Here is a 25,456-nt window from a genome sequence, read left to right as displayed (position 1 = left end):
GCACACTATGGAATGATGGCTGTGGCTGGTCTGCTCCAGCCACAGGGCCTGTGGTCAGTGAAAGCTTGGATTTCCAAAAGCAGATGGCTAGGGTGGGCTTTTTTAAAGTTTTCTTCTTGTTGAAGGTTTATTCCCATCCTTGTTGTCCATGGAGGTTGTTCAGCCCTGGAGCTGGGACCTTACACCTGCCTGAGAGGAGGGTGTAGCCGTGATGAGTTGGTCTGTTCTGCCAGCTAACAGACAACAGAGCAAGAGGAAATGGCCTCAAGTTCCACCAAGGGAAGTTTAGACTGGATATTAGGGAACAATTTCTTCATGGAAAGGGTTGTCAAATGTGGGAATGGTGGAGTCCTCATCCCTGGAGAGATTTAAAAGCCATGTGGATGTGGCACTTTGAGACATGGGTTAGTGATGGGCTTGGCAGTGCTGGGTAATAGTTGGGCTCGATGATCCTAGAGGGCTTTTCAACCTAAACGATTCTGTGATTGTATGATTCTGTCTTTGATTTAGACAGCACTGGGAGACATGAAGGATGAAGGAGCTTCAAGATAACCTGTGGTTGTACAAACAACTCAACCTAAAGGCTGTGGATAGCCTGGGGACTGGGCAGGTGACTGTGGATCATGGCTGGACTTGTAGGTGCAACCAACGTGCTGAAAAATCATCTCCTTGTGTGGAAATTTTGATCTGGAAACACAGTGATGGGTTTTGATACCTGGGTTGTTGCAGTAGAGTTTCCACTCGTGGTTGGTTTTGCTGTGAGTGCAAAGCCAGCCCTCTGTGTCCTAAGGTTTCAGGAGCTGGTGCAGTCCCCGTGTTCCCTGTGGCATCACTGCCCAGCACCAGCAGTGTCCCCACAAAACAGGTCACCACCCCTACAAGCAGAGAAGCAAGGAGTTGGATTCACACTGAAATGGTATTTCAGCCAGAAAGAGCAAAAGCATTAAAAAAAATACCCTGACCATTAATATGTGAGCGTCCACCTTGTCGTGCAATCACAATATCGGTTTTCTGTTTTATTTTTTTTTTATGGTTGGCTTAACAATTCAAAGGCTACACTGCGCTTTGGTTTTTCCAGTCTGCTGCATCGTGTGACCCCGGTGACTCTGAGCTAAGCCTCATTATATAATGGCGGGGTGTTTTTTTGGAAAACCTCCATTTAATCCTTTCGGAGCAGAATTTGCTGGTTTTTGTTTTCTTTCATATCGTCGTCTTGTTTCCCCCCTCCGCCTACCCCTTCCCCGGCGGGCGTGCGCTGGAGGCGTCAGTCTGGGAACAGGGTCCTTTCTTCCCTTCTTTTTTTTTTTTTTTTTTTTCAAATCTGCAGAGAAAGGAAAAAAAAAAAAGGTTTATTTTCGTTTGCTTGGGTTACAGCGCCTTTCCCCACCGTCGGGGGGAAGGACTACGTGATGTGCAGCAGGTATTTTGTGAATGGAGCACAACCCTGTGACTCCCTGTCGCTTGACCGAAGGGGGAGGCAGGGGAAGGAGAAAGAAAAAAAAAATAATAAAAACCACCACCCAGTGACTCCATCTGACTCGTTTTGGCTGGAAAACTTTTTCAGCACCGTGGTTCTTAAGCCAGGAGGAAGCTTTCTTCTGGCCCAAGAACAATAAAGGGGTCAGCAGCCTGATCCTCCCTCCTACACCCTCTTCCTTCCATTGTGAGGGGTCTGTGCAAATATCCCAGGCTGCTTCTGCTGGGGCCTGAGGGACCTGAGCCACACATGTGACATTAAAGAGAGAGTCCGTGAACTTAGGAATCCTGCAAAAACTAAAAAAAAAAAAAAAAAAAAAGAAGAAAGAGAGAACAAAATAAAGTCTCTGAGGGGCTCTATTTCTGGTGTACTGTTACACTTGGAGAAGGTACCGATGGGTGTTTCTCATGGTGGAGGGAAATCCGTCCCCTTGCCCTGTCTAGGTGCTCCTTCATGATGCCACGTCAGCATCTTCCCCGCCGTCTGCTCAACGAGTGGCCAGATCCCCACCAAGGGAGGTGAACATTTGTGTGTCACCAGCCCTTGAGCTCCTCCATTTCTCTACTTGTCCAACGTGGGGAGTTTCTGCTGCTCCCACAGTGCCAGTAGAAAGCCTGTGTGCTGCAGGTGTAAGGTCTCCAGCAAGGGAGGAGAAGGAGGCACAGCTGCCTGACATGCAGTGCTCATTCCAGGGATTCACCACCACCTGGGGGCACCCAGTTTTTCAAGCCAGCACCTTTAATGACACAACTGCTACTCCTCAGATGCATATCACAGACCAGGAAGGTCTCAGCCAGCAATCCCTGGAGCAGAAGGTCTTTGAGGAGTGCTGTGGGGCCACAGCGATGTGCCCGCCAGTCCTGTCTGTCATTAAGGCCACCTGCATCTCTCTGGGGAGGAGGCTGTGCGTGAGTCAGAGGGCTGCTGTGGATTCTGTGGTATTTCTGGTGAATCCAGAGCAGTCCCAGTGGTGATACTCTTTCCAGGCAGCATCAACCAGACTAGATGCCACCTGCCCTCCCAGAGGAGAAGGTGGGGCCTGTGCCCTTCTAAGAGAAGCCGAGTTCAGTGCAATAATCCGTATATCACGTGCTGGAGACCTGATGCATTTCCCAGAGGGAGAGCATATGATGCTCATCAAGTTGCAGGAACCCACCTTCTTCTTTTCCTGGCGCAATAACCCGCTAATAGCATGTGTGACCTCCTGTCGCCGTGTCCCAGCTCGCTGGACTTTGGCACCAGGCAGTCGCATGAATCATGGTGGTGATTTTGCCGCAAGGCGGTTCCTGTCGTTATTATCTCCTTGCTGTGTTGATAACGCTCTGGTGGTGATGGTCAGGATTTCCTCGCACTACAGAGCTTTCCTGAAGATCAGCCCTGAGAGCAGTGGAGGAAGTAGCCGTTACGAGATTGCTCCTGGCTGCTGAGAACTGGGTGGCCAACTTCAAACGTACGTGCGACCCGACATGATCCAAAGAGCGCGGCGGCAGCTCCTCTTTCCCCGCGTCTGCATCGTCAGTGTGGGTGGGTGGAAACTCCTCTTCTCCTGCAAGTGCTCCAAAAGTTGAAGCAAGACTGGGCATAGTTATGACAAACTGTCAGACAGAGCAGAAGCCCTGGAAATGGAGATGAGGGAGAACTGTCCCATGTCCTGCCTGAAATCCTAAGGGAACGGTGTGGTTATGTCAGGGGAAGTTTAGGCTGGATATTAGAAACAGGTTCTTCCCCCAGAGGGTGGCTGGGCACTGAACAGGCTCCCCAGGGCAGTGGGCACAGCACTAAGGCTGCCAGAGCTCAAGGAGCGTTTGGATGATCCTCTGGGGCACAGGGTGTGACCCTTGGGGATGGGCCTGTGCAGGGCTGAGGTTTGGACTCGATGATCGCTGTGGGTCCCTTCCAGCTCAGCATATCCTGTGATTCTGTCATGGCCAGGGAAGAATTCAGGGTCTCATCCCCACCCCTCTTGCAGTGCCACAGTTTTGGGACTACACACACTACAAGGTCTTTTAGTTGAAAGGAAGGCTACTTGTAGTTCAATTTATAAATACTTAGGCAAACAGATTTTTTACTGAAACTCTTTTTTTCCTTTACAAGTGCCCGTGTTTGAAGGTAAAAGCTAGTGAGCTGCAGGTTCTTCTTTCAGCCTTGGTATTATGCTACTTTTCTCCTTGCACTCTCTGATCCCTGCACACAATGTCTTGCTTCAGGGTTTTGGTGGTGCTTCCAAGGAGAGTAATAAATGATTATTACATGGGCTATGTTGACCTGGTGGAGGGCAGGTGAAGTATGACAGATTTCCAATATACAGCTCCTTTCCTGCTGTTCCAAAGAACTAGTGCCCAGCTGCCAGTGGCCAGTGAGGCCACGAAAACGGAGTGCAAGTAGCTCCAAGGGTTGCAAGTGCACCTGAGGCTGGGAACCTGCTGCGTGAGAGGTGGAGCTCTGTGACTACTTGACCATCCTGACATTCCTGTCTGAAGGAGAAGAAAACTGCTTTGTTTGGCTTCTGCTTGCCGTGTCTTTTCATGGTGCAGTTTGCATACAAGGCAGGACTTGAATTTATTCTGCCAGTCCTCAACTTCTGAGAGTTGTTGATGCGGGAAGGGCAAGGCTGCAGAGCAGCAGCTGGTGACTGTGCTCTTCTGGGAGGTCTAAGGTAGCTTCCCTGAGATGAGACTGGGTCAAAAGGAAGGTGTTGTGGCAATGCAGAAGTCTTTCTGCACGTGTTGCAGTGAAAATTGATCATTTAGTGGTCACCTAGAGTGGTTTGCAGTTTGGATGGAGTGATCCAGGCATCTTTCACAGGTGCTTTGCCAAAGGTGCTTGGTTATTTGCTATGTTTATCACAGGTGAGTCAGTCATTAATGCCCTGGTGGAAAGGACTGAGTGTTCAGGAGCAGAGGGTAAATGGAGCAGAGGATGGTTAGAAGTGAATTGGATGGGGACAGGTAAGGAATGGGAGTGGGACTTTGTGATGTTTCATTAGCTCACTTTCAAGTCTAGGCAAGTTGCTGCTCCTTGATGAGAGGAGTCCTGTATCTGAAGAAATCAACAGAATATCTCCATCTTTATGTCCAGGTTTCTAACCTTCTGCTTGTCTGTTTTGTCCATGTCTTCCAAGACTCGCCTGTTGATGCCTGTTTGGAGGGGTTGCCTCTGTGCCAAGAGGGCCTTCACTCTGCCAGACCTGCCCACATACCCACAGCCACCACGGAACTAGCATGGGTAGATGCAATTGAAATAAGGTTTAAAAGCCCATATGAAAGGACATAGAAGGGGAAAAAAAAAAAACAAACCCAAACCAACCAACCAAACAAAACAAAAACCAACCAACCAACAAACAAAAAAAAAACTCCAGTCCTGCAGGTTTCCTTCTTCTTCCACCAGAAGTGTCCACGAAATGGCTTTTCAGATCTTAACACTTGCAGAGAGACACATCCAGGGGACAGGTTCAAGGGGCTCCTGCCCTGGGAGGTGAGGGCTGGGGGAGCTGTGAGTTTCTGCTGGAGCTGTAAGGAGTGTCTCCGGGCTGGGAGTTGTGTACAGTAGGAGCAGTCATCAGCCTTGTCTTACGTGCGCCTTGTCTCACTGGTTCGGATCGCTTCCCCCGTGGAAACCATCAAGAATTTCCGTTATTTCCTTTCCTGAGGCTTTGTTTGGGTGGGGATTTCTGGAAGGTATTTCACAGGCAGGTATAATTAAAGAAAGACATGCTCTGCCTGGAGGCTTGACAAGGCTTCTTTAAAGTCAGGCCTTCAGCATGGTGGCAAAACAGAAACCGTTTGTTGCCTGGCCCGATGGAGGGGAGGTCGGGGAAAAGGGGGAGCTAATCAGCTGGGAATCATCCCAGTTAAACGCTGCTCACCAGGGTTAAGGCCCTTATCCAGCAAATCCTTGAAATATGTGCTTAATTTTAAGTCCCCCTGACTTCAATCTGTTTACTCTTGTGCTTAACTTTAAGCATGTGCCTAAGTGCTTGGCTGGCTGTGGGCCAAGGCAAATAGTAGACTTAGGAGCAGATTCCCATAAAGTAGATGCTTTACTGGACTGGAGTTCTGTGGGACAGCACGGTGTCATAGCAGGTCTGGGGTGGTGGAAGGGGACAGTGCTGTGTATTCCAGCTTGGTCAAGTTATTCAGCATTGGGTACCACAGACCTGGGGCTGTGCATCCAAACAGTGTAGTCTCTAAACAGGCACCTGAATTTCAGCTACTGTATTGCTCTGCTCTGAAGACATCAGCCTCACCTGTAGCCTTCCGTACACCACAAACAGACTCTTGGAAAAATACTTTTTTTTTTTTCCTCTTAATTGAGAGAAAGGAACATGTTAGTGGAGGAAAATAATCTTGATTTTATCATCAGAAAAGGAAGGAGAACAGATTTTATGACCTGACTAATAAATCTTCATAGGAATTTGTGTGACTGCATTAACACAACAAAAAGGACTCCTGTATTAGCCCAAGCTTTTATAATGGCTTTATCTTCTTCTTTCCTGTTCCAAGCTAATTCCTGAAAGCCTTCTTTTAATCCCCCATTTTGCTCATCCAGCCTGGACTTCTTAGAATGGCAGCGGGCTTTTTTTCTTTATATTTAATCTACAAATGACAGCGCTTAGAGCTAATAACTGCAGACGTGGCACGCACGAAAATGAAAAGCCACCATCAGAAAAGAAGATCTGTGTTTTTTGAAAACACCAGTACCAGGGGTTAAGGGAAATCTGCAGCTGGAACAAATACAGCACTCGTCTAACTTCCTCAATAACTCTGCCGGGGGAGCGGGCAGTTGCCAGACGAAGGAAGCGTGGTTAGCCATCGAGTCTTTGAATGCAGCTCCATTTCCCCCTCAAACCCATGGAATTTATATTAACCTCCAGCTTTTCTTAGCTGGTGGGAATTTTTTTTTTCTTCTTTTTTTTTTTTTTTTTGCTTGAGGAAGAGCCTTGCTTTTGTTGCTTTGGTTTGCAGGAGGAGCGGAGGAGACGGTTCTGCTCCTCGTGCTGCGCTCCTGCTGGCGGAAGGCCATGGATGTTAAGTGAATAATTTCTGGCAGTGATAAGGAGAGAAAGGCTGAGTCTGCCAAGCACAGAGTCACAGACATCTGATGACTTGTTTTTGGGAAAGGCAGGCTTGAGATCCCAGCCTGCTGGATTGTCTCTGATCCCAGCAAAGATGCACGGAGGAGGAAGGGCCCCATGTGCCTTTAGCATGGGTGTATATGAAGTGGGCAAAGAGCAATATCATAGGATTGAAGAATGGTTTGGGTTGGAAGGGACCTTAAAGTTCGTTTCATTTCACCACCCTACCATAGCAAGGGACACCTTCCACTATGCCAGGTTGCTCCCAAGCCCCATCCAACCTGGCCTTGGACACTTCCAGGGATGGGGCAGCCACAGCTTCTCTGGGCAACCTGTGCCAGGGCCTCACCACCCTCACAGGGAAAAATTTCTTTCTAATCTAGTCTAATCTTAATCTACCCTCCTTCATCTATATGAGAATGCCAGCAAGGTTGTCTAAAACCACTTCCAGTGAAATACTTGTCTACCTAATTTAAGGCCACAGGAGAGCTATCCAGGTGACTGTGGAGTGTATCTTTTGCATCCTGGGCCTGCCGTAGGGTTCCTGTGTGACTTCAGAGCCACTGTGAAGGCATAGCACCTGTGGGATGCTTATGGGTTTGGTGCTGATGGTGATGGGCTGGAGTCCTGGGCAGAGAAGGAAGCCGGCTGAATGGACATAGGAGATGTGCTGGTTGCCAAAATTACCATCTCTCTGCTAACAAGCAGTTTGATGTCCACTTCCGAGTTGCTCATCACACAGGGCATCTCCAGTTTTCCTGTTGTGCCCCGTTCTGCTCATTACCCATACTGGTCTTGGTGGCCACTATCTCAGACCCTCTCCAGCTTCTGGAGCTAAGCCTGTCATACAAGCCCAATCCTGCCAGCTAGGAGGGCATCAAGGAGATTAGAAAGCAGTTGAAAAAGCTGTGATGAGGAGGGACAACAAGACATCCCAGTAAGCAAGGTCTTTAGTGTTGGTCACTTAACACATGAAAATATATCCAGGAGCTGTGTTGGTCTGTTGAGTTTTGATGCTGATTCTTATGGAACTGTAGAATTGTTTAGGTTGGAAAAGACTTCTAAGATCATCAGATCTTACTGTTAACCCATGTTTGCCAAGCCCACCACTTAACCGTGTCTCCAAGTGCCACATCTAAAGGTCTTTTAAATCTCTCCAGGGATGGTGACTCCACTACTACCCTGGGAGCCTGTGCCAGGGCTTGATTACCTTTTCTGTGAAGAATTTTCTCCTAATATCCAATCTCAGTCTAATCTTTTTTGTTGCTGCTTGGTTCTGATGAAACACCTGAAGGTGTGTCCTCGTGACCAACGTGAAATTAATGGAAGAGGCTTCACCCAACACCTGGCAGTCAGTACAAAAGTAGCTGTAACTTATGCTTTCTCTGGCAGGAAAGCTGATGTTTGAATGATACCACTGTCTTTGGAGTTGTCATGGTTGAGGTTCAACCTTTGCAAGATACAGTAGAACAGTCATGGCCATCTTGCTGCCTGTCCCGTAGCAACTTTGGGTAGGAAAAAGAGTTTTTCAGGACTTTTTTTTTTTTTTTTTTTGGTGGTGATGCCAGATCCATTCCCAGGTGCCACGTTTGGACACTGCTGTAAAGCAACTACAAACGTGCTTTTCTTACTCGTCCTTGTTTTACCGTTTCAGAGTAGCCTGTGGCTCTCAGAGGTCTCCAAAACATCAGTGAAAAATCACCAGCGTAATTAATATATGATGTGATATGATTGATAGTCTGTGGCCAGTGCATCATGTTTTCTGTGCTTTTCCCTGCATTAAAACCCATTGCAGCAGGAGGGATCTTAAATCCTGGAAGCATAAAAGGAAAATCCTGGGAGGGATCAGGTGGGCGCTCAAGAAGCAGTTTCTTCTACCCGGGTACAGACTGGCAAGGAGAAAGTCAAACCCTTGTGTTGCACAGCCCACAGTCCCATGAAGGAATGGAACTTTTCAAAGGGAAGAAGAAGGCTTTTATAGGATTTGCACATTGGGGTATTTTCCAAGCTGGGGTGGCTGAGACATGGGATCCTTGCTTGCTCTCTCTGGGCTGAACTAGACTAAGCAGCGACTTCAGAGAGGGGAAGAGGCATCTCTTTGTGGTGTAATCCTGGGGAAAGTGCATTGGCTCTGTCTTCAGCCAACTGTGAACAGGAATATCTGTTCTGGGAAAATGTTTCCAGCACAATACAAGGGACTTGGAGAAGGAAAGGACCATGCTTCAGCCACGGAGGTCTATGAGAATGGTCCACTGGTGGACCAAGACGGGCTGCCACCACCATGACCCTATTCAAGTTGATGCCAAAATTCCCGTTTGCTTTGGTAGCGCAGTGTATGGATCACAGTGTTATGGATAATGGCAAAAAATGCTTGTTTAGTTATTAACTATTGCCGGCAATCTTAGGGTGTTGAAAAAAGTTCACGCACTTGGAAGGCATCCAACGGGAAGTGCCAAGGGCTGAGCAGTGAGAAAGTTCTCCTGGTGCCTCTGGATCTACCAGATGTTGAAAGAAAAGGCAAGCCACCTCTTGTGTGTAAAGCTGTGAAGTTGTCACTCTGTAAATAAAGGGTTTTCATTGCCGTTGTACTGTCCCAAATCCTGGGAGCTTGCATGATCTGAAGTTCCTTCAGGCTGAAACCCCAGTCCACCCAAGAGCAGATTTTTGAAGGCCTGGTTCTGGGGCATTGCACAGATGGACATGGAAAACACAGTATTTTGTTAACAAATAAGGATGAAATGAAAATATATTCGGATACAGCCCTTACCACCTGCCAGGAGCGACGCTGAGGTTGGAGCACAGCTGGGCAGAGGAGGCTTGTGCCAACACTGGGGTTTGCACAGAGATTCAGCAGCTTAGAGGTGACCTGGGCTCTGGTCCCAAACTCCCTGACGTCCTGTGGGGTCTGTTTGTAAGATCACCTTAAAAATTATTGGAGGAGGCCCCTGTTCTGCCTGCAGGTCTCTTCCTCGTGACACCATCCACCACAATGGAACAGTGGGGAGGTGCTGAGGGTGGATGGGGATTGAAGGAACCTCCTGCCATCTCACCTGCCTGCTTCAGGTACCAGGTACCAGGAAAAACCAGGCTGGGGAGCATGAAAAATATAGAGGGAAAGCGTATTTTAGAGAAATGCGAGGTCCCAGAGGGACCGAAATAGCTCTAGTTACAAATATTCCCATAGCAACCTCATAACACTTTTAATTCCCCACTACAGCAGTTCCTCCCTCACCCCAAACTAGTGCAAGCCAAGGAAAATGTAGGAAATGCTTTTCAGAGTAGAGCAGCCCTTTTTCAGGATGAGCTTGGGCTACCTGGACAGACTGCAAACCAAACAGCCTGTCTTGGTCTCAAGTGATGGAGGCAGTATTCATTCCCAATAGTAGCTGAAAAAGGCTCCCTTTTCCAGGGAAAAGCAAGCCCAGGTCATCAACGCGATTTATTTTAGTGATTCTTTAAATATTCTGCATTTAAGGACTCCGAGCAATGGTGTGATTATATCTATACTTACTGGATAAATGTATTTATTTATGGATGGGATGCTTTACTGCTGACAGTACAGTTTGTTTTTAGGCCTGACCAGGGTAGAGGAAATACATACAAATAAACAATAAACCTAAACAACACTAAAATAACATCAGTTAAAACAATTAGAGTTACTTCCACTTGCAAAGTATTGTTCCCATTTTGCTATAACATGGGAAAAACTCCATTTCCTAAGTCAGCTCGTAACTGATTTGGGATTTGCGGATTCTGGTAACAAAAGGGGATTTCTTTTGTCTGTTATTTATACTCTTCCTATGGCACCATGTGTCTGCGTTGGAGTGTCTGGAGCACCCTGTCTCAATGCAGCAGTGTCTCCAGCCTGTCCCCATCTCCGTGGCTTAGCTGGGCCTTGGTGGCACTGGCTGGGCTTTTCTTTCTGCCCATCCCGGTTGTGCTGATGTGTGTACGTGTGTGCTTGCAGAGGTCGTTCCTCCTAGGAGACTTTGTCCTGGTTTTTAAAGTTTTATTATCTCTGAGTTATGTATAATTCAGGAGCTTAGGGGCCGAGAGTTAAAAATAGACCCCGGAAAACTCGCTGTGAGTAATCAGCAGAAGGCATTGAGGAAGGTTCAGGTTATGTTTCACTTGGGATGCTTTGCCTAATTATTCTAATGCTTTAATTGCATTTGCATCCTTCACCCCACACAGGGAGTTTCATGCTGGGTTGTTCTGCCTTTCTCTGAGTCTTTTGTGTCATCCCAGAGCTGGATGCAGAGGGATGAGGTGGGACAGCTTAGCTGCTACCAAGTGTTTAGTGCCATTTTCAGTGCTGTCTTCCCTCTAGCTGTGTGTCTGCTCTCTGCCAGGAGCCAGTAACAAACACCAAGGAGAGGTGATGGGAAAACAAGGATCTAAATTATACTTTTTTGGGTCTGGGACTGCTTGTGTAGAGTCTGTAAGTCATGAAAACACCCTTCATTCTGTGAGAGGGACTGTGTATGCCAGCATTAACACTCAGCAAGTGGAAATCCAGGAGGTCGTGTCCTTGGGGTTCTGTGAGAGGGGAGAGCCCTCTAGGAAATAGTGCTTGTATTTTTAATGATAACTGAAGAGTGATATTTAGCTGTGACAGTCCTGATCACAGCCACAGCTGTCTCCTCTCTGTGCTCTCACTGGTTTTTTTTGGGGGGGAGAGAGTCTCCTTCAGTGTGCTCATCATTGAGGCAGGTGTGCTGCAGGTACGTGCTCAGCCTTTGCTGGCAGCCTGTGATTTATAGTGTACCCCCCAAAGATGCAGTTAATCAGGAAATCCTCCAAACCAGGATATCTCCCATGGAATGACTTAGAATCATAGAATGTCCTGAGTTGGCAGGGACCCAAAATGATCATTGAGTCCAACTCCTGGCCCTGCACAGGACACCCCAGCAATCCCACCCTGTCCCTGAAAGCGTTGTCCAAATGCTCCTTGAACTCCTCTTTGAGGAATGTTGCGTGATTCACCAGGCAAGCACATCCTACTGTCGAGGTCCCTTCTCTACCACAGGACTTGTTGGATCAGTGGTGGCAAAGCTGTGAGAGTTTTGCTCATTTTCCAACTCTTGGGTGGCTGGAAGCTAATTCCTCTTTGTCATCCCTATAGTTTAATTTAGCCCTGGCTCCAATGACTGAGAAGAAGGTGTCTTCAAAGGTTATGGGACCCATGTGTGCTGTGTTGTGGGTGAGGAAGGATGGGAGAGCCACAACCATCAAGTGTTGTAAGGATTTACCTGCCCTTTATCCTGTGTGAGAAGTATTTTGTAAAATTGTTTTTTCTATTCCATGGATGTTGAGCACCAACTGCTTCCTTATTCAAAAGCAACTCTTATTGTAAGCACCTTCCAGGAAAAAATGAATAGCTTGCAATTTGAAGGAACAGATTTATCACTTACATTTTAGCAGAGAGGAAATAATTTCCATGTGGCTTCCTGACAGTGTTTGGTGTCCTTCCATGGCCTCCAGACCAGGTCAAGGCTTTGGTTTGTGCCTCAGCTCTCTCCTTTCAAGAGGTAAAAAATTCCCCTTGTGTGAGAGAGGAGAGTCCCCTCATGTGACAGACCAGAGCCGTGGGAATTCCTGGAAGGGGAAGAGGCAGGTGGCCTCTGAGGAGATAGCTCTGCTGGAATTGCCCGCAGGACTTACAGATGTTGATATATCATTGAATCACAGAATTACAGAAAGGTTTGGTTTGGAAGGGACCTTAAAGCTCATCACTTTCCAATGCCCCTGCCATGGGCAGGGATATCTTCCACTAGAATCACCTCCTAGAAATGCTGGCCTTGGATGGATAGAGGTGATGGGGATGCTGCTGGTATGGAGGTGTTATTCATGTGCAAGGGCATACCTGGGATGGTTGTACTGAATATTGGCACATTCAACCCCATAGGCACCAGGATTGTGGGACTGGCACACATATTTAATGAAAGTTAAATGTATCTGCAGCTCTGTGCTGTCTCAGACTTTCCTGCTGTGGATAATCCATCCTATAGACAGATGAAAGCCTTATCATGGGGTGTTGCATTTCACTGGGTTGGTTTCTGCTGATCATGTCTGGAATTACAATATATTTATCTTTTTATACTCCCTCCAACCTTGGTATTTCTGTTGTTGCCTTTGCACAGGCAGATGGGGTGTCTTCGGGGCTGCTGTGATCCCGGCCCCACCTCACCCTTCCCACTCCCCTGGAAAATAAATCCCACCCTGAACTTTGTGTGCCATAAAACCCAGCGAAACTCTCAGCTCCTACCTCAGGCCTAATAACCTGTTTGTTCAGTTCAGGCCTTCTGCAACCATTTGTTTAAGATAAGCGAGGGCGGATGTTTCTTGAGGGCACAAAAGGCTCTTCAGATAAACCTCCTGTGGACTGATCCTGTGGAGTGGTCGGATCATTTCTCTTCCTTCTCTCATCAGCAGAATTTTTTCCCATCAGTCCAGTTGTTTTTCTCAGCTTTTCGTTCACACTCAGGGTTTCAGTGTTGCTGTTTCCAGTTCAAGCATCTTCACCTGCTTGACCATCACAGGCTAGGAGTGTTTATGGAAGGGACTGAATAAGTTGGTGTGAGTGAAGACGGTTGTTTTCTCGGGTGTTTCACATCTGAAAGTCAGGATGTGTTAGACATGAAGACCATGGGGATGAAGCAATGAACCTGAACATCTAGTGGCCTCTCCAGTCTTTGTGAAACACCCATAAGTTCAGGCACCTCAGGCAACTGTTGCACTTCAGAAGTGGAGAAGGAGGGAGGGTGCAGATTGGTCCCAGATAGGACCCTCCCTTTTGTAAGGCAGTTGTTGTCAGATGCCAGAGGAGTTGCTGTCATTTGCTGCCTCAGGGTGGTCACAGAAAAACCAGGGACAGAACACCCCCCCACCACCTCATTCCTGCTTATCTCCCTGTGGCTTGGGAGTGTTCATGGATGAGAGGCTGGATGTGTCCCGGCCATGTGTGCTGCCACTGAGACCCCCATGCCCTGGGCTGATCCCACAGCGTGGGCAGCAGGGGAGGGGGGATTCTACTCCTCTGCCCCATAGGTGAGACCCCACCTGCAGACCCCACCTGCTGTCCAGCAGCAGAAGGACATGGAGCTGCTGGAGAGAGTCCAGAGGAGGCCATGGAGATGCTCTGAGGGCTGGAGCCCCGCTGCTCTGGAGCCAGGCTGGGAGAGCTGGGGGGGTTCAGCCTGGAGAAGAGAAGGATCCAGGGAGACCTGAGAGCCCCTTCCAGTGCCTAAAGGGGCTCCAGGAGAGCTGGAGATGGACTTGGGACAAGGGCTTGAAGGGACAGAACAAGGGAATGGCTTCCCACTGTCAGAGGGCAGGGTTAGATGGGATATTGGGAAGAAATTGCTGTCTGTGAGGGCGGTGAGGCCCTGACACATGCTGTCCAGAGGAGCTGTGGCTGCCCCATCCCTGGCAGGGATGGTGGAACTAAATGGTCTTTAAGGTCTCTTCCAACCCAAATCATTCTAAGATTCTACCAATTTACCATCACCAGTAAAAGAGGCAAAGCTGGTGCCTTCCTCCAACTTCTCCAGATGATGCTGCTGCAAAGGAGGCATGAGAAAAATGATAGCAAAGCTCCTTCTTTTAGCAGGGTAGCACTAAAGCCAGCCATTTCCCTCCTTTGTTCCTGCCCCTCTTCCTCCTATCACTCCCAAGCCAGTATCCTGCAGGTTACTGGGCTGAGATGTGGGTGCTGGAGAGGGGCAGGTATCCATGCAGGAAGAGGTGAAGGTTCTTGGGTTGCTGCAGATTGCCAACGAGATTTTGAAAGCTTTATATTTGTTCTTTCGTTAAAATTTGATGTAAGTGGGTCTGAGGCAGCAGAGAGGCAGCTGCCAGCTTTCTGGATTACCACAGGCAGGTGGACGGGGATGGAGGTTGGACAGACGCCTTCATAAGGAAGGTAAAGCACAAAAATGGTGCACATGGGCTTCAGACCCGCTCCCTCTGACCTCTGTTTGCAGCAAGTCCAGTAGGTGACAGAGTTCCCTTGGTGTGTGCTAGCTGGCCATGTGACAGTCACCTAAGCTTGCCAAGTATCACCTTATCCAAGAGTTACTTTCCCCAGAAAATCTGACAATGTGTATGCACGTCACAACATAGCTATCTCTTGAGAACAGGCCCAGGGAGCAGACCATTCCTGAACAACCCTTCTTTTCCAGAGCTTTTGGCCTTTCTTGCTGGAGCATGTATGTTTATGATTTAAATTGGAACGTACGTGCATTAGAAGTCTCATGGGCATCTCAGGTTCTGCTCCAAGCTTCCCACCATGTAAACCACAGAGTGTTTAGCTCCAAAGTTGAAAATTACCCCTGTTAGCAATCCTTCCTGTGACCATGGGCTGCTTGTGCTTTGCTTTTCCCACACCCCTCACTTCCAGAACAAGCATTCTGAAATATTGGTTTGTTACCTTCTCCAGCCACCTGCAAATAAATACCAAAACAAAACCCATGTGGGAAGGAGACCAAGTGCAATTTTGCTGCCCACTGAGGAGTTGCAAACCTGCCTCTGAAAACCATGAGCACCTGAGTTTGATGGTGCTTGTTGCCCAGGCAGGAGCAAAAACCATCCCTCTTGTGTGAGTCTTCTCACAGACTCATTGCAGAGCAGAGGGTGGTTTTCTCCCTTGTGAGACATTTTGTTTCGGAAATGTTCGGAGATTTTGGCTTTAAAAGGAGTATTTCTGCTGAAAGGTGCATTTCAGATCCACATTGTCCTCAGTGAGCTGGCTCTACTGAAAGCACTTCCACTGCTGTCCTGCACAACCCATGGTGGGGAACAGCCTCGAGACAAGAGCCAAAGCTCTCACTGTTCCCTTGAGATTCAGGCCTGTCCCCACCCACCCATCACCTTTGGTCTTCTCTGGCCACCCTGCCCTCCTTACAAGTTGCTGATATTTCCTTTTACATCAGCTCTCTGCACAAAAAAAGTCAACTTTTCTGCCTTCCAAATTTAGCTCTGTTTAGGCACCAAAATAGACAAGAGTAGGGATCGGTGACTGTTTTTTTCCAAAACATTGTCTCATGACTAGGACTGAGGAAGGGAACTGCTCGGCAGGAGAAGGGAGACATTTGGTTTTCCTAACGGGGACACGAAGTTCTCCCATGTTCAGGCACTGGCAGTGTCCAGGAGTGCTCCTTGGATTAGGAGCTTATTCCCGTGCAATTAATTCGTCTTTCATCCCAGTGGCGTCAGCTGCTGGTAGGTCGAGGTCTGAGGAAGCACAGGGATTCTCTGCAAGGAGGACATGTGGGAATGCACCACTGTACATACGGTTTCTAGTTGGAAAGAGCAGAGACTTTAATGAGGGCTTCGGAAATTGGTCCTTGTGTTATGCGGAGATAGTTTCATTTTTCCAAGGTAATTGTATTTGCACGTGTGTCTGCAGTGAAGCTTAAATTCTTAAAAACGCCCCAAGCTTTAGCCTCCTGTGGTAATGCAGCATTAGAAACAGCCTCGCTGATTATTGCACTATTTTTAGCCTCATTTCCTAAACTATGTGGCTGATGTGTTTGGGCTGTGTGTGTCTCCTCCTTCCCTTCCTTTTCTCGTTGAGTTTGGTATCCATTGGCCAATTCCAAGTAATTTTTCACAGGAACAGAGGTCTTGGCGATATTAAGCCCCTCCTGTGCATTCAGCGAAAATGAATGATTGGGAAAATAAGTGGTGAGGAAGACTCAAACCACAGCCCTCAGTAATAAAGGTTCAATATGAGCAACCTGGTCTTGTGGAAGTTCTCCTTGCCCGTGGGAGGGGGGTTGGGACTGCGTGATCTTTAATGTTCCTTCCAACCCAAACCATTCTAGAGTTCTGCGATTCTAAGCTATTATAGAATCCTAGAATATCCTGACTTGGAAGGGACCCACAAGGATCATCAGGTCCAACTCCTGGCCCTGCACAGGGCAGTTCCAACCATCCCACCATGTGCTTCACCACTAGACCCTTCACCATGGTCGTAGCCCTCCTTTGGACATTTTCTAAAAGCTTTGTATTTTGGCTTGGTGAGTTCTGTATTGGCTTGAAGTCTTGAGGAGCAAAGGGGTCCAAAGGGGAAGGCTCCAGCTGCCATGGGAGCTGTAGGGTTGTTGCAATGGCAGTTTCTCCTGGCTTTTTGCAGATGGTATGGTCAGGATGGATGGTCACAGTTAACCCTGATGGTCTTTGGCTCAGTGGTGCCTCTCAGGCCTGCATGCCTAAATTCATTGTCATCCCCAGCAACCTCTCTCCTCCAATTACGTAGTCCACCAGAGAAACTCAAAATATTATTATCTCAGTAACCACTACAAAAATGAACTGTAATTTTTAAAGGCTCTTCGTGCAAAGAGAGAGGGACTTCTTTTTGAAGTCGGTGTGTTATGTTGTCATGCCAATGTCACAAAGCCGCTGTTCAATGAGACACATCCCCACCCAGCCCTTGCCCTTGCCCAGGCTGCTCCCTCATGGCCCCTCATGTGTGGTGATTCACCAGCAGCGGCTGGAGCTCCAGGCCGAGATAGATTGCGATGGAAATAAAAGGAGCGACTTTTACAGGGCTTTTATTGCCAGCTGGGGAAGTACAATACTGCATAAATAAAATTCATTATGGTTATGACAGTTCTGTGGTCCCTGGAAAATAAATAACACTTTGCACTTATGCAGGGCCTTTCATCCAGGAACCTCGGAGCTCTTCACGAGCATTAACAAAGCCTTGTCATGCCCATAGTAGGATGGCAAATACAGCATCCCACTTATCAGATGAACATACCACGTCAGAGTCGGCACCTTCAGTGGAAAGAGGACACTGGAAAGACAGCAGCTGGAGTTACACACAGCTCTTCTACTGCCTTGGCTTAGAATCAGAATCCTAGAACGGCTTGTATTGGAAGGGGCCTTAAAGATCATCTTGTTCCAACCCCCCTGCCATGGGCAGGGACACCTTCCACTAGACCAGGTTATTCAGAGGCCCCTCTAGTCTTGCCTTGAACAATTCCAGGGATAGGAAGTCCACAACCTCTCTGGGCAACCTGTGCCAGGGCCTCACCACCCTTATAGTAAAGAATTTCTTCCTAATTCCTAGTAAAGAATTTCTTCCTACTATCTAATCTAAATCTGTCTTCCTTCAGCTTGGGCTTGGGCACATCATTTAACACATCCTTGTCATCTCAGTTTTTTCCAGTAAGATGTATGCCACCTGTCCTTTCCATGGAGTTGACTTGTTCATAGTGGGCAGGCTCAGCAAGGTGCTCATGTTGTGGTTGTTCCCTTCCTAACAGCACAAGAGCACAGACCTGCCAGCTGTGTCCTCAAAAGGATACTGAGACACACATTTTTACAGCTGGGTTTTGGATAAATATACGAAGGAAACAGCCCAGGGAAAGTGGGTGGCTTGGGTGGACCAGAGTTGTGTGTAAAGTAGGTGAATTCCCTGTCAATGGTGTATACTTGGATTTGTACAGACATGATCCAGTTATTTGCCCCGTGTGGTTTCTCCCACGCAGAAACTGCAGGTGACTTCATTCCCTGCTCTTTGAGGGCCCTGAGAGGGTACAACAAGTCTGGGTTTTCCAGACCCGCTTTTGTATGGGCTGGGATTTTGTAAGGATGTTTGGATGGGAACCGTTCCTTTTACCACGCTCACATGTGGGTGCACAGCTCTGTCCCACTCTGACCCCTTCCGTGCCGATGCCCCCTGTCTCGTGGAGCTGATTGCTGCTTTTCCCTCTGTTTTGCAGGGTTACCATCCGTTGCCTCATGAAGCTGAAATCGCACACACCAAAAAGCTGTTCAGAAGGAGGAGAAACGACCGGAGGTAGGTGAAACCTCTTTCATGTTTTTTTTTAATCTTTTCTTCCTCGCGCACCTTCCTCCACTGTCTCATGGACTGTCTTGAGACAGGGCTGCTGTTGAGCAGCTGTCAGCACTGGATTAATATATAAACCCTTATTTGAGCACTGACATCCTGAAAATACAGTCTATCCATCCCCTCTGGTTTGTCTTTTAAATCTGGAATATGTCCTATATTGCTCCAGGAGTATCTTGAGGACCTTCTCTTCCCCTTGTAATTATTCCAACATAGCCAGATCTCCTCACTTGTAAGAGGCATCTGGCAAGTTATTATCTGTTAAAGCTTGAGTCCTTGGGCTTTGCTTTTTCTTTTTTCTATTGAAAAGCAAAATTTGTTGACTTTCAGGGTCACCTGAAAAGTGGGTATGGTTTGGTTAAGAGGGGATTGCAGTGAGCCTCATGTGTCTGTCTGTGGGAAGGAGGGGATGTGCTAAACAGGCAGCTGAATTCCTTTGGCATTGGCGATTTCAATCCATTGAGTTAATTTAATAGGGTCCATTGGATATTTAATTGTGTAAAATGTATATTTAATTATTGAAGGGCATCTAGAGTCCTTGATATGCATCGTGACTATGGTTAAATGTGAAAATAAGCAAGGAATGAGGGAGGTAGTTACTACATGTAGCTTTATTTCTGCTGACTTTTTCTGCTGTGGCTGAGACAACACATCCGGGGTAACAAAGCATTTCTGAAACCAGGAGTTTGTTTGCAAGGTGATTCAACAGGAGGAAAAGTGGCCAACGTTTTCTCTGAGAATGAAATCTGTACCTGAGCTGTCACAAGGGGGGATTTTCGGTGAAGTCCTACAGATACCTAATAGCAGTTGGAGTGTGTCCTCAGGTCGCCCTATGGCTTCTCAGAGCAGCCATGGTGCAGTTAACCCTATGTGTGGTTTGGTTTTCCCAAATTTTACCAAGTGACAAAAAAAACAGCTGAATAGAGTTTTCTTAGGCATGCTAGAAACATTCCTCTGTGGGGCAGGGCGGTTCACGAGCAGCAAACTGTTTTTCCTCTTCTCGTTGGGGCTCCCTCCTTTCCTCTTGTATGCAATTTAAAAGACAGTTTAGTCTTGTGATTTAGGGGGGGAGTGGGAAAGGTCTCATTTCTTCTGGGTTGCAGCCCTGTGATCACCAAAACGTGGTTAAAATCAAGCTGAAGTCTGCTGTGTTGCAAGAGTTGGTTTACTTGAAGCACTGGGCTGGGCTCCCTGAAAATCACAGTGGAGGTTGGAGCATCCTGCTCCCATCTCACCTCACTAGGTGGGTCTTCCTCTGCCATCCAAAGAGTGCATGATGCTTTGGGAGAGGAGACCTTCAGAGCCACGTGGTCTCCTGCCTGAAGTCCCGTGACCAAAGCTGCAATGAACCATGGAACTGCGTGTTGGTTCTTCCCTCCCATCCGAAAAAAACAGCCACTTGGAGGGATCACTCCAGGTGTGCACTTTTTCTTTCTGGTCCCTTCAGATAAACCATCAGCAGACAAAAGCATTCAGCCCCTCAGGGCCTCCCTGCCTCTTACACAGATGTCAATGAGGGATAGCAAAAGAAACTGCCTTGGGCTGGGGTTGGAAGATCACGGGGTGAGATACAGCCCAGACCGGGTAGCACTGGGATAATATCCCGGCATGAGAGGAAAAAGGCCCTAAAACCCGACTGATCCAGCATCATTCTGGAGGAGACATGGGGTCATTTCAGCCCTAAGCAGTCACAAATGAGATAAAATGGAAAGAACACGCAGTCCTGCAGGAGTAGTCAATGCTTAGACAGAAAAACATATTTATTTTAATTCCAAAGTGGTAAGAAGCCTGTGTAGAGGAAGATGGAGTGAAAAAGCAGTCTTTTAAATATTTATTTGAAAGGATAAGGCATGATCCCTTCCCCTAGACTTCAGCTTGGAACCTCAGCAGCCTCATTCTCCCCATGCAGCCTCATTCTCCCCATGACACATTGTTTGATGCTGGGGTTTTCAGGGTCCCCTTGTCTCTGAGGTGCATTTGGGACTAGGAGTCCTTCTAGTGTCACTTGAGTTGCCTCAGAGAGGACTTGCTCCTTAAAATTGATTTCTAGAAGTAAGTTAGGTCTCAGAATGGTCATTTTATGTGAAAAACAGGATGGAAATAGGGAATGGGAAAGGCTAGGAATAGGGGGACAATAAAAAAGGGAATAGGAAAAAAAACCAGACTGTATTGGAGCACAAACAGACTACGAAGCTGTTCACACTTCATTGCAATGCTATTATCTTAATGTCTGAGGTGTCATGTTCTCAGTAGGGGGTGAGGAGCAGGAAGAAAAGCTTAATTTCTGATCTGGTGGAGCCATACAGGTGGCATAAAAATCCCTCAGGGTGAGATGTTATGGCAGGAAAGAAAGCCAGGAGATACAGGCTTTCTGTTTTAAATCTTATCTGGATATGGAGGCACTCAAAATTGCAAGATTGTGGGTTGGGCATCAGAGGCAGCAGAGAGGCTTGGGAGAGGCTGAGCAGGGCCATTTGGTGGTGGTTGGGTTGGGAGGGGGTTTAGGAAGCAGCTTGGGATGCCTGGCCCCAAGGGAAGAAAATCTGGTTTCTTAGAAAGGAGGAGAAGGTACTTTAGAAGGCACCACTCTTAGAAATGGGAGCAGCCAAGGGCGGGAGTGGGGTTGACATGCAATAGATTTGCAAGAAGAGAAGAGGTTGTCCTGCTAAATTGGTTGAAAGCAAGTGTGGCGTCACTCAAAATCCTGGCCACACCTGGGGCTGGTTTTCATCAGGCAGCTTTTCCCCTTCTCCTGAATGTGGTGAGCACCCTAGACCCCACCAGCAATGCCTTTTTGTGGTGCAAGGGCTCTCCCTGCCCAGGACTTGTCTCATCCAAGGTTGACAAATCCCAAGTGATGGATGCCATGGTTGGTGTCCTCCTGTGAGCAGGAGTCACACAAGTGTCCATCCAGCTTTGGGTCGAGGTGTCAACCCCCAGTTTGACCTCTGCTCAGCACACAGGTCCAGCTGGCCTTGCCTGGTTGTAGCTGACTTTCGAGTTGCCTGGATCTTTATATAAAACAGTTATTATAAAGAAAGTTGATAAAGCACATTAGTACCCAGAAATCTGGTTTTTTCCAACTGGTCTTATAAATGACACCAATTCCCTCCCAGAGCGTGTGTGGGCTTCTCACTCCTCTGGCAGTGACATTCAGAAGGGGACATGTCTTGGACCAGTGAAACACCTTTTGTTCCTCATGCTGATGTCCGGCCCTGCTATAAATAACCCCTGTCCCTGCTTCCTTCACGTCACCTTTCCTCGGGAAATGCTGTCACTGCGTTGTGGAGGAGCACAGCTCACTTACCCTGAGGTCTCTGTCATGCACCTTTCCCTCGCCTGGGGAGAAGCAACCCTATGGACATGCAGCCAGAGCTCACTCCTTGCATATGTGCTGTTTTTACCTTCCACAAGTCATTTTTTCCCAGAGAAGCTGTGGATGCCGCAGCCCTGGAAGTGTTCCAGGCCAGCTTGGATGGAGCCCCTGAGTAACCTGGTCTGGTGGAAGGTGTCCCTGCTTATGGCAGGGGATGGAACTGGATGGTCTTAAAGGTCCCTTCCAAGACAAACCAAACCAATCTGGGATTCTGTGATTTTTCCCTGGATGCATACCTCATTTGTTGCATAAGACAGGGATGAAGAGGGAATGAGGTGTTATTTAAAAAACCTGGATGCATTTTCCATGACAGCAATCAACATCAGAGCCCCATCTGATGGAGGGTTTGGTTGCACAGGGCGTTGTAAAAGCTTACAGGAGGTGGTGAGGTCCTTGCTGCAAAGAGCTTATAATCAGGGCAGGAAACGAGGGAGAGGTGCTGCCCTCCCCACCTCTCCTGGCAGAAATCCCACACCTGGTGTGTCCTCTGTTGGCTTAGAGTCACGAGGTGTGACTGCCATCTCCTGATGAGGGTGATGGAGGGCATCACCACTTGCTGGGACCATGGAAGGAGAGCGGCAGGGGCAAGTTTTTTCATACATGTCCAAAGGCACCAAAAGCCACTTGGTTTGATCTCCCATAGGCAACCACCTCTAGGGAAGGAAGGAGTTTTCCTGGGTGGTGGTAGGACCTCTCCTGCAAGAAAAAAAGTAACCTGGGATACGGGGCACAACAGACCTGTTTCTCAGGTCCTCTCCTCTGACCTTTCCCAGCCCAATGCCTCCCTGCTAGCAGAGCACACAAGCTGTACTGAGATGTGGTCTCCTTGGGCCACTTAGGGCTTAGTTTGGCTCCTTGTTGTTCAAAAAGTTCCCAAAGCCACTATTTCTTAAGTATCCGTTGAAGCACTGCAAGTCAACTTTGTGTTGTACAGGGTTCCTTCAGTTCCTATGACATCCTGGTATGATGTGTTTTGGGATGGAGGGTCCCGCTGGGTGAATCCTTTGGCCTGGAAATGCACAAACAGAGGCTTGCACCAGCCTTATAGGAATGATAAAAAACATTGCTCAATTTAGATAGGATTTACAGGGAATACATGGAGTTGCAACAGGTTAAGACAGGTGAGTTTGTGCCTACATCTTGGTCTTCTGATTGAAGGTAGTGAAATGGTTCTGTGTTACCTGAGAAAGGGAGACAGTTTTTCTGAGGACCAGGAAAAGGTTGCTGGGGAAGTCCTAAAGAGTTTGTGCCATCATAATCACATCTTGTGGGACTCAAAAGTCAAATCAGGCTGAATACCTTACGAAAAGGAGATCCTCAGGTGTGCATACATACTGGCTGCTACCTCACAGGGCTCTTGGTGGTTCTTGTCTATGGACAAGGACAGGAGAGGATGGCAGAGGGAAGCACAGGGTCTGTGAAAGGATGGAGTAAAAGCCTAAGAGTTAATCAATTCCCTCTCTACAAAAGGTATCTGAATTCCTCTTTTCAGTAAAAGAAGTGGGAGTCCCTCGTGCTTCTTCTGTGTAGCTGGTGTGTCTGCAGGCTTTGGGGTGATTAGAGCCAATGAGGGGTTGCTCTGCCTGTCCCAGCCAGGCAGGTCATGCTGGGGACTGTGACCACCTCAGGTAAAGGACTGTGACATGAAGTCACCCTTAACTGTGACTGAGTTTTGTGTCATCTCCTCCTTCTCCTGTTGGATGGGATTTTAAGAGGGGTGTTTCTTCACCTGGGAAATCCATCCTTCATAAAGCCCTTGCGTGGCGAGCTGGAGCAGAAGTCTGTGTGGGTTCTCCTGGCTGATGTATGGGGAGAGGGGCTGGGAGCAAAGAGGCTTATGAGCTCCCCCCATCTCCCTTCAGTGTGTGCCAAATACTTATAGCTTTCGACCACAAGATTACAGAAATGTCCCCAGGTTTCCTCTTGCATTGACTGAATTTATTTACTTCCTACCGTCAACTTGGCTTTACACTTAAACGATCAGGAAAAAACAGTCTGTATTACTGTTTTTTTGTGTGTGTTGCTTTCTGGACTTAATTAGATTCAGAGCTGGGGGAGGCAGAAATATCCTCCTTCCCCGGAGAGCCCCGGGTGGCAGCCAGGGACGGTTTCCTCTTCCTGAAGCAGGAGGGTTGTGTAAGCACTGCTGACCGTCCCGCTCACGCCCACGCCGAAAACCGGGTTATCTGGGGTGAGCACATGGGGTGGGCATCCCTGTCCTGACTGCCCAGTCAGAGCCTGAGCTGCTGAGAAACCTCCTGGGGCTCATCCCAGCCAAGCCATGTGGCCCTGGCCTGGGTCTTACATGGAGGTGAGCGTGGTCCTGCATAGGGACAGCCCAAAGGACGGTCATGGCGGGCTCGGGGCCAGGCAGGGAACGTCCCATATCCGTTGGCGGCTCCACTGAGGAGCGTAGGCAAGCTGTGATATATTTCTTTTCCCATTATATTTAATTTTACAGACCCTCAGGGACACTCAACCACCTACAGTGATTAGTTCGACTGATTAAGCTGCTTTTCCTCTTGTGGCAAACTCCTTTTGTGAAGGGTTTTCAATAGCCATGCTGCTCAGGACATTGTTCCTGTACAATTTCCTTTCAAAACACCATAAAGGGCATTCTACCACTTCACCCTGTTGTAAAACATCACAGGAATCAGCTTGGCCCAGCTTGCTCCTTCGAGGGCAAGATCTCCTCATTCAGGGAGAAGATACAGGGTCAGGTGGGAGCTGCAGCACCACATAACGCTGGAGGGAGGTGGAGCCATGAGCAAGGGGGATTTAAGATGAAATGAGATAGAAAGCAAAAGTTCGCTGCCTTTTTTCTTTTTTTTTACTTTATGTTTGTTAGTATGAGGATCCAGAGTCACCCAGGGAAGTGAAGGATAAATAAACTTGGAGGCTCAGAGAAGGAAATGCTGCTTCGCACATGTCGGCTGTTTCCAGCAGAGGCTGAGGATACTCTCGAGATACCCAGGGGTGAAAGGTGCAGGGGGAGAAGGGCTGTTTCTGTTGAAGAAACATGCTGCTGTGAGCAGCAAGCAGATAAAACAGGCCATTTAATTGAGACTGGAAGTCAGAGGAAGATCTGCCTTGGTTGCCACCAAGGAAGAAACAGAGGTAGGGAACTGAAGGGAGTTGCAGTGACACAAAGTCCTTCCTCCCTGTGTTTGTAGTTACTCCACATACCCTCTCATGAGGCTATTGCGTAGGTCTGTATGAAGACCTGGTGTCATTTAGATCTGGTTAGTCCATCAGCTGCTCTTTGGTTAAGGTGATGATGGAGCAGGGCAGAGATGGCATCAGGAGGGGTCAAGCAGGAGCCTTTCCAACCCGCAGAGCCGCGCTGTCCAGACGTGCTGGCATCGCCCTGCCCTGCTGCCCTTCCTTCCAGGCGTCGAGGAGAAGGCTCTGCCAGGGGTCACGGCACTGGGACTGCACTCCTGGGAGGAGGTTGTTCAGAACAAAGCCTGCACCAGGCTCCCCATTGAAGGAGCAGTCCTCAAATAATAAAAAGCCACCTCCTGACACCCCGTGGGCATGCTGCTGTAGTGACTCAGCCACAGGTGGAGCTGCTGGGTAACACTGCAGCTTCTCGCCAAGAGGGACCTCTTGGAGGTGAGGTCTGGAGGTTCTTTGGCTCCATCAGCACCCTCTGCTGCCTTTGCACTG

The 25,456-nt window shown here is 48.1% G+C and overlaps 1 protein-coding gene across 5 annotated transcripts in view; it reads left to right on the top strand.

Moving 5' to 3' along the window:
* CTIF (cap binding complex dependent translation initiation factor) overlaps positions 1-25,456 on the top strand; it is a 147,520-nt gene that overhangs the window by 60,996 nt on the left and 61,068 nt on the right. For all 5 annotated transcript variants that reach the window (XM_064642374.1, XM_064642372.1, XM_064642371.1 and 2 more), the window contains one exon: positions 18,284-18,360. In XM_064642374.1, the coding sequence (XP_064498444.1) occupies positions 18,284-18,360 (77 nt within the window). The remainder of the gene's footprint in view (positions 1-18,283; positions 18,361-25,456) is intronic.

The sequence above is a fragment of the Pseudopipra pipra genome, chromosome Z (genome assembly GCF_036250125.1).
Source record: "Pseudopipra pipra isolate bDixPip1 chromosome Z, bDixPip1.hap1, whole genome shotgun sequence".
NCBI classification, from domain to species: domain Eukaryota; kingdom Metazoa; phylum Chordata; class Aves; order Passeriformes; family Pipridae; genus Pseudopipra; species Pseudopipra pipra.
Note: the sequence above shows the minus strand (reverse complement) of the source record. Positions and strands in the feature narration are given on the sequence as shown.